General features: G+C 40.4%; 1 protein-coding gene across 3 annotated transcripts in view; it reads left to right on the forward strand.

Annotated features, from left to right (window-relative positions):
• The window catches only part of Zfhx4 (zinc finger homeobox 4), a 193,605-nt gene that overhangs the window by 175,524 nt on the left and 4,363 nt on the right, over nucleotides 1–13,718 (forward strand). For all 3 annotated transcript variants that reach the window (XM_004660553.2, XM_045144347.1, XM_045144346.1), the window contains exon 10: nucleotides 326–5,737. In XM_004660553.2, the coding sequence (XP_004660610.2) occupies nucleotides 326–5,737 (5,412 nt within the window). The remainder of the gene's footprint in view (nucleotides 1–325; nucleotides 5,738–13,718) is intronic.

A 13,718-nucleotide genomic window follows, 5' to 3' on the forward strand; every position in this document is an offset into this window, starting at 1 on the left:
TCAAGGATACTGTAAGTGTTCTCATTCATGTAAGCTAATGCTATGGCCTTTGGGGAAGGTTCATAGAAACAACTGGCTATCTTTGTCTTATTTTCTTCTCCATCCTTAAGTCCCTTGAGGTCAGTGGGGAGGGGTGGATGGTATCTTGTTTGACATCCTTTCAGCAACTGGTTCAGTGCTTGCCACATAGTAGTCATTCAGTAAATATTTCTTCCAAGAATCAGTGAAGCAGACATCTTACTCAGTGCTTACTTCCAGTATTTATTGGCATCTATGCTGTAGATTTTCTTACCGTAAGAGCTGTGTGTGTGGTTTGTCCACGCAGGTGAAAGCCCAGTGGATGACAAAAGCATCGCAGGACTTGAAGATTCAAAGGCAAGTGTGGAAATAAAGAGCGAGGAGCACAAAGTCATAAAGGAACCCTTGGAGGGGTCAGAATGGAATAAAAACAACAGTAAAGATGTGAAAATCCCTGACACTCTGCAAGATCAGCTCAGCGAACAGCAGAAGAGGCAGCCACTCTCGGTTTCCGACCGCCATGTATATAAATACCGCTGCAACCACTGCAGCCTGGCCTTCAAGACTCTGCAGAAGCTTCACATACATTCCCAGTACCACGCGATCCGGGCCGCCACCATGTGTAACCTCTGCCAGCGTAGTTTCCGCACATTCCAGGCTTTAAAAAAACACTTGGAAGCAGGCCACCCTGAACTGAGCGAAGCTGAGCTTCAGCAGCTGTATGCCTCCCTGCCAGTGAATGGTGAGCTCTGGGCAGAGAGTGAGACACTGGCACAGGATGAACATGGCCTAGAGCAGGAAATGGACAGGGAGTATGAGGTGGACCATGAAGGGAAGGCCAGTCCTGTTGGAAGTGACAGTAGCTCTATTCCAGATGACTTGGGCTCTGAACCAAAGCGGACCTTACCTTTTAGAAAAGGGCCCAATTTTACAATGGAAAAATTCCTTGATCCATCTCGTCCTTATAAATGTACAGTGTGTAAAGAGTCGTTCACTCAAAAGAACATTCTCTTGGTCCATTATAATTCAGTGTCTCACCTGCATAAATTGAAAAAGGTTTTGCAAGAAGCCTCCAGTCCCGTCCCACAGGAAACCAACAGCAGCACAGATAACAAGCCCTACAAGTGCAGCATCTGCAATGTTGCATACAGCCAAAGTTCAACCTTGGAGATCCACATGAGGTCTGTCCTCCACCAGACAAAAGCCAGAGCTGCAAAGCTGGAGCCAAGTGGTCCTCTGAGCAGTGGGCACAGCATCTCAGCAAATGTCAATAGCCCTGGTCAGGGAATGTTAGATTCCATGAGCTTATCAGCAGTCAACAACAAAGATACCCACTTAGATGCCAAAGAATTAAACAAAAAGCAAACTCCTGAATTAATCTCTGCTCAGCCCGCCCATCACCCTACCCAGTCACCAGCACAAATCCAGATGCAACTGCAACATGAGCTGCAGCAGCAAGCTGCATTTTTTCAGCCTCAGTTTCTAAACCCAGCTTTTCTGCCTCACTTTCCAATGACACCCGAGGCACTGTTGCAATTTCAACAACCTCAATTTCTCTTCCCTTTCTACATACCTGGGGCTGAGTTTAGCTTGGGGCCAGATCTTGGCTTGCCAGGCTCTGCCACCTTTGGAATGCCAGGCATGACAGGAATGGCTGGTTCCTTGCTTGAAGATCTGAAACAGCAAATTCAAACTCAACATCATGTTGGCCAAACTCAGCTCCAAATTCTACAGCAACAAGCACAACAATACCAAGCCACACAGCCCCAGCTGCAGACTCAGAAGCAGCCACCACTACCACCGCAGCCACAGCAGCAGCAGCCACCGCAGCCACAACAGCAGGCCAGCAAATTATTGAAACAAGAGCAAGGAAGCCTTGTAAGCACAGACTGCCCAATCATGAAGGACTTGCCAACTTATAAGGAGGCAGAAGAGGTGTCTGAAAAGCAAGAAAAACCAAAGCAAGAGTTTATAAGTGAAGGGGAAGGGATTAAAGATGGAAAAGACACCAAGAAGCAGAAATCCTTGGAACCATGCATCCCTCCACCCCGAATAGCCTCTGGGGCCAGGGGCAATGCAGCCAAAGCTTTGCTGGAAAATTTTGGATTTGAACTGGTCATTCAGTACAATGAAAATAGGCAGAAGGCACAGAAGAAGGGCAAGAGTGGGGAAGGCGAAAACTCTGACAAGCTGGAGTGCAGCACATGTGGTAAATTGTTCTCCAATGTTCTTATTTTAAAGAGTCACCAAGAACATGTGCACGGGCATTTTTTTCCATATGGAGCACTAGAAAGGTTTGCTCGTCAGTACAGGGAGGCTTATGACAAGCTTTATCCGATCTCTCCTTCCTCCCCAGAAACTCCACCACCACCACCTCCGCCTCCTCCCCTGCCTCCAGCTCCCCAACAGCCTCCAAATATGGGACCTGTGAAAATCCAGAACACTGTCTCTACTCCTGTGCAAGCCCCACCACCCACTCCCCCACCGCCTCCACCGCCACCTCCTCCACCTCCACCTCCTCCACCGCCTCCCCCTTCTGCACCCCCTCAGGTCCAGCTGCCTGTTTCTCTTGATCTTCCCCTCTTTCCTTCCATCATGATGCAGCCTGTGCAGCACCCTGCCCTTCCCCCACAGCTCGCCCTGCAGCTGCCCCAGATGGACACTCTTTCTGCAGACCTCACCCAGCTGTGCCAACAGCAGCTGGGGCTAGACCCCAACTTCCTAAGGCACTCTCAGTTCAAACGGCCACGGACAAGAATTACAGATGACCAACTGAAAATCCTGAGGGCTTATTTTGACATCAATAATTCTCCAAGTGAAGAACAGATCCAAGAAATGGCAGAGAAATCTGGCCTCTCTCAAAAAGTTATCAAACACTGGTTTCGAAATACTCTTTTTAAGGAACGTCAGAGAAATAAGGATTCACCTTACAACTTCAGTAACCCTCCTATCACTGTTTTGGAGGATATCAGAATTGACCCACAGCCCACCTCTTTAGATCACTACAAATCGGATGCCTCATTCAGTAAAAGGTCTTCTAGAACAAGGTTTACTGACTATCAGTTGAGGGTTTTACAAGACTTTTTTGACACAAATGCTTACCCAAAAGATGATGAAATCGAACAACTTTCTACCGTTCTCAACTTGCCCACTCGGGTTATTGTAGTATGGTTCCAGAATGCTCGACAGAAAGCCCGAAAGAGCTATGAGAACCAAGCAGAAACTAAAGATAATGAGAAAAGAGAACTCACAAATGAACGGTATATTCGTACGAGCAACATGCAGTACCAGTGTAAGAAGTGCAATGTGGTTTTCCCCAGGATCTTTGATTTGATAACGCATCAGAAAAAGCAGTGTTACAAGGATGAAGATGACGAGGCCCAAGACGAAAGCCAGACGGAGGATTCCATGGATGCCACGGACCAAGTGGTGTATAAGCACTGCTCGTCATCTGGACCAGCCGACACCACAGCCAAACCCGGAGCTGCCCCTGTGGCAAGCTCAGGCTCTGGGACAAGCACGCCCCTCATTCCATCACCCAAACCAGAACCTGAGAAGACATCTCCAAAACCTGAGTATCCTGCAGAAAAGACCAAGCAGAGTGACCCTTCGCCCCCTTCTCAAGGCACCAAGCCAGCACCTCCTCCATTAGCATCCTCAGATCCACCACAGGCAACCCCAGCACAGCCTCAGCCCCAACCACCCAAACAACCCCAGCTCACTGCAAGACCCCCCTCGGCCTCTCAAACCCCGGTCCCTTCCAGCCCACTGCCGATTTCCATGACGTCTCTCCAGAACAGTCTACCTCCACAGCTACTCCAATACCAATGTGATCAGTGTACAATTGCCTTCCCAACCCTGGAACTTTGGCAGGAGCACCAGCACATGCACTTCCTCGCTGCTCAGAACCAATTCCTCCACTCTCCATTCTTGGAAAGGCCCATGGATATGCCCTATATGATATTTGACCCCAACAATCCACTAATGACCGGACAGCTGCTCGGGAGCTCTCTCACTCAAATGCCACCGCAAACCAGCTCCTCTCACACCACAGCCCCAGCCAATGCTGCTTCTCTGAAGAGGAAACTGGATGAGAAAGAAGATAATAATTGCAGTGAGAAGGAAGGAGGGAACAGTGGAGAGGACCAGCACCGTGATAAACGATTGAGAACCACCATCACCCCGGAGCAACTGGAAATACTCTATGAAAAATACCTGCTGGATTCCAATCCCACCAGGAAAATGCTAGATCACATCGCCCGCGAAGTGGGGCTGAAGAAAAGGGTGGTGCAGGTGTGGTTCCAGAACACTCGGGCACGGGAGAGGAAAGGGCAGTTCCGGGCAGTGGGTCCTGCCCAGTCCCACAAGCGTTGTCCCTTCTGCAGAGCTCTGTTCAAAGCGAAGTCGGCCTTGGAAAGCCACATCCGCTCTCGCCACTGGAACGAAGGCAAGCAGGCTGGGTACAGCTTGCCACCAAGCCCTTTAATAGCCACAGAGGATGGAGGAGAAAGCCCACAGAAATACATTTATTTTGATTACCCATCATTGCCCTTGACCAAAATCGATCTATCTAGTGAAAATGAATTGGCTTCCACGGTGTCCACACCTGTTAGTAAAACAGAACTGTCCCCAAAGAATCTTTTAAGCCCTTCTTCTTTTAAAGCTGAATGTCCAGAGGATGTAGAGAATCTAAATGCCCCTCCTGCTGAGGCTGGGTATGATCAAAACAAAACTGACTTTGATGAGACTTCTTCCATTAATACGGCCATCAGTGATGCCACCACGGGAGATGAAGGGACGGCAGAGATGGAGAGTAACACCGCAAGTTCTGGCGAGACAAAACAAGCACTGTCTCCTAAAGAGGCCAAAACCCTCGAAACAATCCCCAAACCAGCAACCACACCCACCACAGAGGTGTGTGATGACAAATTTCTCTTTTCTCTCACGAGCCCATCCATCCATTTTAATGACAAAGACGGTGACCATGACCAAAGTTTTTATATCACGGATGACCCTGATGACAACGCTGACCGCAGCGAAACATCCAGCATAGCCGACCCCAGCTCACCAAACCCTTTTGGGTCTAGCAACCCTTTTAAATCCAAAAGTAACGACCGGCCAGGTCACAAGCGCTTCAGGACCCAGATGAGCAATCTTCAGCTCAAGGTCCTCAAGGCCTGCTTCAGTGACTACCGCACTCCCACCATGCAAGAGTGTGAGATGCTGGGCAATGAGATTGGTCTGCCCAAACGCGTGGTGCAGGTGTGGTTTCAAAATGCCAGGGCTAAAGAAAAGAAATTTAAGATCAACATAGGGAAGCCTTTCATGATCAATCAAAATGGAAATGATGGCACCAAACCAGAGTGTACCCTCTGTGGAGTGAAGTACTCCGCCCGCCTGTCCATCCGAGACCACATTTTCTCCAAACAGCACATTGCCAAAGTGAGGGAGACGGTAGGCAGTCAGCTTGACCGGGAGAAAGATTACTTAGCTCCAACCACCGTTCGCCAGCTCATGGCCCAGCAAGAACTTGACCGTATTAAGAAAGCTTCTGATGTGCTGGGGTTAGCAGTACAGCAGCCAGGCATGACTGACAGCTGCTCGCTCCACAGCCTCAGCGTGCCAGCAGCCTACCCAGGCCTTCCTGGCCTTCCTCCAGTCCTGCTCCCTGGAATGAATGGTCCATCCTCCTTGCCAGGATTTCCACAAAATTCAAACAGTAAGTTTCTTGAAGAAGAGTCTTTCTAGCCAATTAGATGGCGTTAGACAACCCATCACTTGAAACCAAGAAGGTTCATTGATATTTAATTTTAGTAATTAAAACAAAAAAAAATATTTGGAATGTATATGTTATTGGCTATAATACTATAACTAGATCATAGCCTTTACTCAAAAACATATTATTTTTATCACTCCTTGGTTACCTCTTAGAAATATTATTTTATATGCTAATTTCAAATAAGATTTCAACCCAAACTTGTAGCATAGTGATTGGTTTGTATATCAAGAGAAGGAGGGATAAAGAGCATAAAAGAACTTTCACTGGAGTGGCAATTGATGTTCTTTCCAAGGAACAGCATTTTTTTGTCCCTTTTGTTTTTTAGTTGTCCTTACTTCTCCCAGATTCAAACATTAAAGGTTTGTTGGTCATAGAAATTTCCTCTCATTGATCCTAGCAGGCAATAAAGCTTTTATGCAAATTTTAATGACTAAAAATGTGATTTCTGTGATCATTCATAATTTAGCATCTTTATGAACTTTTGATTTTTGTAGCAACCATTGATGGCTCTGATTCAATAAACTCACCACTTTAGAAATACATACCACTCCATGGTTTTCTCCTGCTCCACACAACTAAAGGTTAAATATAAGGCTTAACAAAACTTTATAACTACTTGTGGTAGTCCTATATACTGACTTCAACTCTGCAGTCAAGATAAATGCAACTTATGCAGCTTAGTTTTTGAATCCAATGTGTTAGGCAGTCACATAGCCAAACATGTAACACAACTTATAAAGCATTCAAAATACAAAAATATAGCTCACTTCACTTCTAATTTCAAGTGCTTGGTTTTTAAGTTTATTGATGATATTTTTCTTTCTAAAGGGAATTTCACACTCTAAAGGTATTTAAGTAGCATTGCTAATTACATATATCTGAAAAATTATCACAAATTGGATAATTCCATAAATTTCAAACTCTTGAATACCATCCTTGTATAAAATAAAAACTTTCATTTGTCCTTAGGACATCATCCCTCCCACAAACTAGCTCACAGGGCATAGAAATAATGACATTCAGTGGTCTCTACATCATTGCTACCACATCTAGCTCCCCATCTGAATGACTTACTGGCTTTAGGGAAAAGTAAAATGGAATATTACCAATGAACAATCTGCAATGTGCTTTCCTTTAGTTATCATAACCTCCTGTTCCTTCAAGGCATTTTGTGCTTAATTGTCTAGATAGTCTTAGGGCTTTAAATTTTGTAACCATAATGGTGTGTTTTAGTTATGAATTTTGATTAGAAAATATTTTTAAGAACAATGCAATGACAATATTGTTTTTGCATAAAGCATTAGTCTTGTTACTTTGAAGTCCCATTTTATATAGCACTGTGATTATTAATTGACATAAGTGTCATGTGGAAGAACTCTATGATCAGTTCTATAATATTCAAAAATGTAAAAGACTTAACTAATATGAACAAAAAAAGTAAAGTGCCAATAACTTTAAACTACAAGTCAGATTTGAGTAATATATGAGTGTATTGTCACCCTTGTAAGTGATGATTATAAGCATCTTATTTCTCTCCTCACTGGGTGAGAGGCCTTTTCTGGAGAGGAAAAAAAAAATTAAAGGTCTGGTTTTTTTTTTGTTTTTTTTTTTTTTTCAAAATAAACTTCTTGTTTCTTACTTTTATACTGGCACCCAGAAGGCCTGTCTGACACAGAAGAAGAGAGTAGAAGATGCTTATGAAATACTTAAACTAACTTTGTTCCACATACTATGCTATTCACCATAAATAAAATTACATCTTCCCCCATAGCCCTACTTATAACTATCAGGATCTCTGGAAAGATGTTCGAAGCAGGCCCTTCATGGCTAGGAATAGCATTAAACCCACTGGGTACCAAGGAACTCAGCACTTTATCTGTTGCTTTATTAAATCATGGATCAAAACCAACTGGGGAGTACTGTAAAGAGAAAAGCATCATGAATACTTACTACCTACTGGAGTTGGTGATTTCTCTTGAATTAGTCTTTTGTTTGTGAGGGATTTAAAACATCAGCACAGGGGAGTTATCAGCAGGGTTTCATCTAAGAGCCTGAGTTCCCACACTTCCAGTTCACATCTTTTGTAGGATAAATTATTTGTGGTAGGAAATACAGTGTATTTTAGCCATCTAGAATAATGTGGTAATTTTCCAACTGTACATCATCATTTTCCTATTGTATTTTTATGTGGAGAGATAGAATTCCTAGCTAGGTGATATCAAATAAAGAAAATTACTTTCTAAGTATAATTTATCCATATTATATATGCATGGTTTTATGTACTGTAAATTATAGGAGTCACTAACATGAGTGAGCATATGATATCTGTCTTTTCGGACTGACTCATTTTGCTTCATATTATGATTTCCAGTTGCGTCCCTTTTCCAGAAGATGACATAATTTCATGATGCTTGAATAAAACTCCATTATGTACATATAACACATTTTCTTTAACCATTCATCTTGTAAATTAAAGCTACATTGAGATTGCATCATATCATATCCCAATCAGAATAGCAATCATAAAGAAAACAAGTAAAAACACTGGAGAGAATGTGGAGAAAAGGGGACCCTTATTCTCTGGTAGTAAAAAATATTAATGAGTCCAGCCACCATGGATTTTCAGTATGAAAGATACTGGAAAAGAAAAAAACAGAACTACTCTATGTCTTAGCCATACCACTTTTAGACATGTACCCAAAAGAAATAGTAATTAAGCTACAGATTCAACCTAGGTGTCAGTCAATGAGTGGGCATGCCTCAATTTCTTATGAGATATTGGCTTATTTTATAGTTTGGTATCTACATGAGCATGTCTTAAAAATATGAAAAATTCATATTAGACTCATTTTAATAGCACTCACTTATGGAAAATTAAATTCACCTCATTCCTTTCAGATGGATTTCAAGCTTTATGAATTTGAGACATGTGGTAAAGGAATGAGTTTGTCAAAAGGTTATGGCCCAAATAAGATTAAATGCTATCTATATGTTCAGTTCAAACTCTAAATGCTTGGATTTAAACATTTATTGTATTTTACTCTTTTTCAGTAATGGAATTCCTAATGTACAAAATTTCCTTAGTTACCATCAAAGAAATGCTGAAATTACTTATTTATAGTCTTTCAGACTCAGTATGGCCTTATTAAGATAGTATATGTCATACATGCGTGCCTCACAAATGGTGGACCAGCCTTTTGTCAATATCAATATTATTGCTCATTTTTAATAAAGTAAATGATTTTCTCCTTTGAACATTTTTCTTTTATGATCATATGCAAAATACAAAAGTAGCAATAAAATTTTATACATTTATTTTTATTCTAAGAAATATTAGAGAACTTTAAATTTATATTTTATCCTTTGGGGAGTTGGCTTCCTTTGTTATTTTCCCCAAAATGATAGAAAAAGTAATTTTTTTATTTATAACTTTATCTTTTTAAGCAGTGTCTGATTTTAAATATTTCTGTGGTATTTGTTAATAAAGCCTAGAACATTTTCCTAATAAAACTTTATTTATTTAATTAATTATTTTTTAATAGGTAGGGATAGAACCCATAGTTTCATGAATGGTAAACAACCCTTCTACCACTGAACTACACCCTCAGTGCTGTGAATAGAAATTTAAGACATGCCTTTTATATTTATGTCAAAATTCATTCTACTTTACATTGCATTGGGTACATCTACATAAAAATATGTTCAGAAAAATTGTCACAAGTGTTCTTGGCCATATATATTTAATGATTATTTTAATTTTAGCTCAAAATTAAAATTTCTCTCTAGACAGGGATAATGAGTATAAGTGCATTCTTACTTATGCATGCTCTTCTGAAAGAATTCTTTTCAGAAATAAATAGGTATTTCAGGAAAACAAATTCAAACTGATGACAGCATAAAATTCAAAGGGTTTTTTTTTTTCCTCTCTCAAATGAAATTTCTAAGAACTAGGGAAGAAACAGGCAGTAATCCATTTTAGCATGAGAACTAGGAATAAGGCATGAAAATTTGATACCCAGTTAATTTTATTTTTGAATTACTTAAATTTATTGCGTGTCACAATTACCATTGAGATTTTTCTTTCTACTTCACCTTGTTTTTTGTCTACTAAATATTTTATTACAAACTTCTACAGATATATTATTTACTATCAAGCCCAGTGTGTATAATTTCCTATTATTTTTTAAGAAGTTAAAAATATATTTTTCTTTATTTGATTTGAGTGACAGAATGAATATAAGTGGTCATACCAGCTCCTTCCGCGGATGCTCTCCAGATGCATGCAATACTCAGATCTCTGGTTGTATGTGGGTACTAGGGAATCAACCCTAGGTGAACACACTTTGCAAAGCAAGCGTTTTTAACAGCTTAGCCACCTCCTTAGCAACTAATTTCCTACTCTTAGTGTGTATGTATTCCTAAGATTTTTACTTAAAAACTGACCAACTCAGCTTATTTCTCAAGGTGTTAAATTTCTAAAAGTTCTTCACAGTCTACAGAGTATTCCTTTTAGAATTCCTTTTGTAGATTTCAAAGAATTCCCATTACTTCATTTTAATTTCAAGAGGTACACATGGACCCCATATAATGGAAAATCTGGAGTTGCCAGCTATTATTCCACCTTACTGTGCTATTTTTTTACATCTCCTAAGCCCCTAAAATTCCTGTTTAATTCTCATGCAAGAGAGATAAGTAAAGCAGAAGTTAGTTGTAATTTCCTCAGATTTAGGAAGAGAAATGTGCTAGTGTTGCAGTCAGATTCGCACTGCTGGCAGAAATCACCCTACCAAGAGCAGCTTTTGAGGAAAAGGGTTTATTTTGGCTTACGGACTCAAGAGAAAGCTCCAAGATGTCAAGAGAAAACAATGGCATAAGCAAAGGGTGGACATCACCCCCTGGCCAACAAAAAGTGGTCAATAGCAACAGGAGAGTGTGCCAAACACTGCCAAGGAGTAACTGGCTATAATACCCATAAGCCCACCCCCAACAATACACTGCCTCCAGGAGGCATTAATTCCCCAATCCCCATCAGCTGGGAATCTAGAATTCAGAACACCTAAGTTTATAGGGGGCACTTGAATCAAACCATCACAGCTAGGTTGAAGGGGATACAGTTCTGAGTATAAAGATATACCCTTGTCCTAGACCCTGAGCTAGGCATGGTTTGTAAATAGGCAAAAGTAGGTGGCTACCAATGTACTACCATTCTCATTTCACCAAGAGAGTTTGGTCCTAAATTGTGTCTCCACTTGAAACTTTACAGTTATATGTTAATTGCTTTATTTACCATATTATCTTCTGTTAACTTGAATACAGCATATAAGATTGTGAAATCAGAACAATGTATCAGGAAGGAATCTGAAAATGGATCTAAGTATTGGGGACATAGCTCAGTGGTTGAGAACTTGCTTAATATGTGCACGACCCTGGATTTCATTCCCCAAACCATAAGGAAAAGATCTAATTTAGCATTTATTGATCCTTTTCAGTAACAATGCATTTATTTCTTTGGTTCTTTCTTTCAAATAAAATTTTATAGAGAAGCAAATGGGAGGAATGTAAAAATAGCAGACCCAGTGGAATGAAGGCAAAGAAGATGGAGGTGTTTGCCTCCAAAAGCAGCACCGTTGCTTCACATTCTTCCTTATGGGAATGTGAAGTACTGTGAGTCTGAAAGGGGTACCATAGTGAATTGGATTAATGGTCATGGAATGGGAAGTTTACTCATGCATTCTTATCATACCCCCGCAAACCTTCAGCCATTTTCATTTTAAATTTATTTTGAATGTATGAGCCAATCTTCCGTAGAATGTGGGCTTCTTTTTTATTTGTATTTTAAACATATGAATAGATTTGGTGTAATATAACCAGAATATGTGACAGCAATAAATTGCTTGTTTTGTCCCTTCTACCATTGAGTCATAGATTTTTCTATATCAAATAACTAGTATCTCTAGGACTCAATTATCTTTTCTATTATAATGGAATTTTTAGCATCTATTCTAATCACTGAGAATGTTGGGAAGCTATTTCCTAACATGATGGAACCTCCTTAAAGATGATCAGTATTACTGTAGAAACTGTTACAGAACAGATTAGAGAAAAGTTGGGCATGTGACAATAAAGATGCAGATCCCCCAGTAGAAAGTGAAACCCACTGAAAGAATGATTGTGATAAGGATCAAGTATAGAATACATGCATCAAATAATAATGGGACACACCCAAATATAGACATTTGTAGCTGTAAAAACTCATGTGATATGCCATAGTATTTTCATGTATCCAATGCAAATCCTCTTATATTTGAAATAATTTCTATATTTCCTGTTGTCCAAAATACTATGTAAATCTTGTGTAAATAGTTATGATACTATATTGTTTGAGAATAATAAGACAAGTCTACATATGTTCAGAATAAGTGACATCAAAACATATTCAACCATACTTGGTTGAATTTGGAAGCTATGGAACCCATGCTCACAACAGTATGTTGAATGCTAAGCTACAGAATGGCTTAACTTGCACCCTTTAAAACATTCAGCTCAAGAAATCATAATAAAAGCATTATTTTATTTTATTTTTTGCTAAAGAAGAGAAATGTGCCGGGTGTGGTGGTGCACGCCTTTAATCCCAGCACTTGGGAGGCAGAGGTAGGAGGATCGCTGTGAGTTCGAGGCCACCCTGAGACTACATAGTGAATTCCAGGGCAGCCTGGGCTAGAGTGAGACCCTACCTCAAAAAATCAAAAAAAAAAAAAAAGAAGAGAAATGTGCATTTTATTGGGCACATTTATCTTGTTTTGTAACACCCACATGTTGCATTTGGCCCAGACATGAGACTATGCCCAGTAGTTAAAAGATGATCCTATTAAATCTTGTGACCATTCCCTTTACAACTATGCACTTTTAATTACATGTTACTCACTTTTCCCAGGCTAATTCTCCTGTCAGTCCACTGAGTCTTCAGCACAGTTCCTCTTATGCTCATTTGGTAGTTTGCTTCCCCTACTTTGAGAACAATCTGTCATCCATCTCCCATTAGGTTTATCTGTTCTTCCTCCAGTTGACTTTACTTGCCTTTAAAAGTATTTTCAAGAAAAGCACAGGCTTTTACAATTCCTTTCTACATCTTGGGCTTTCCTTCACTTTGCCAGGCCTATAAAAGTCTCTTTGTATTAGGTTGTTCCACTGAGCTCCTCAGGCCCAGCTAAGTTCATTTGCACCATCACCTCACCACACACACACACACACACACACACACACACACACACACACACAAACACACACAGCCTGTTGAGCGCTTACTCCTCCTCTCTCTAATGGGGTGATGAGTAGTCTTGCACACTGTAAGCAAAACCATAAAAATCAAGTGTTGAGGATGTTTGAGTATTAAAATATGTAATTCTCATCAAGGACTCCATTAGCTCAATTGTCAAGTTGGAAATGAATGGCTTAACTTGCACCCTTTAAAATGAAACCATGCCTCACCATGTTCCATGCTTGTCATGACTAGCTATGACTTCATAGCTAATGTTTTGGAGGGTCCTTTACGGTCATTTACTATTGCTACTTAGTTAGGTTATCATCTTCTTCAATCAATGTAAATGTATTTTTCTGCTGGAACCTCGACAGATGGATTTCATGTTATTTAGTAGCTAATTAGTTTTAGTGTACATGATAATTATCAGACTTCTCAAGTGAAGGACAGAGTGAGTGTCCCATCCCAGAGGTATAGTAAAAAATGGTTAAAAACGATTAACAGCAAAGCCATCTTGCAATGTGTCACCACTTATTGTTACCATGTCTTTTTGCTTACCCATCTTGCACAATGCGAGAGCTTTTAATTTGCTGAGTAAAATGTTGCTAACGTACAAAGTCCATCTTCTGTAGAATTATACTAGAAGTTAAAAGTAATGAAAGA

Source organism: Jaculus jaculus, chromosome 2, assembly GCF_020740685.1.
Source record: "Jaculus jaculus isolate mJacJac1 chromosome 2, mJacJac1.mat.Y.cur, whole genome shotgun sequence".
Taxonomy (NCBI): Eukaryota; Metazoa; Chordata; class Mammalia; order Rodentia; family Dipodidae; genus Jaculus; species Jaculus jaculus.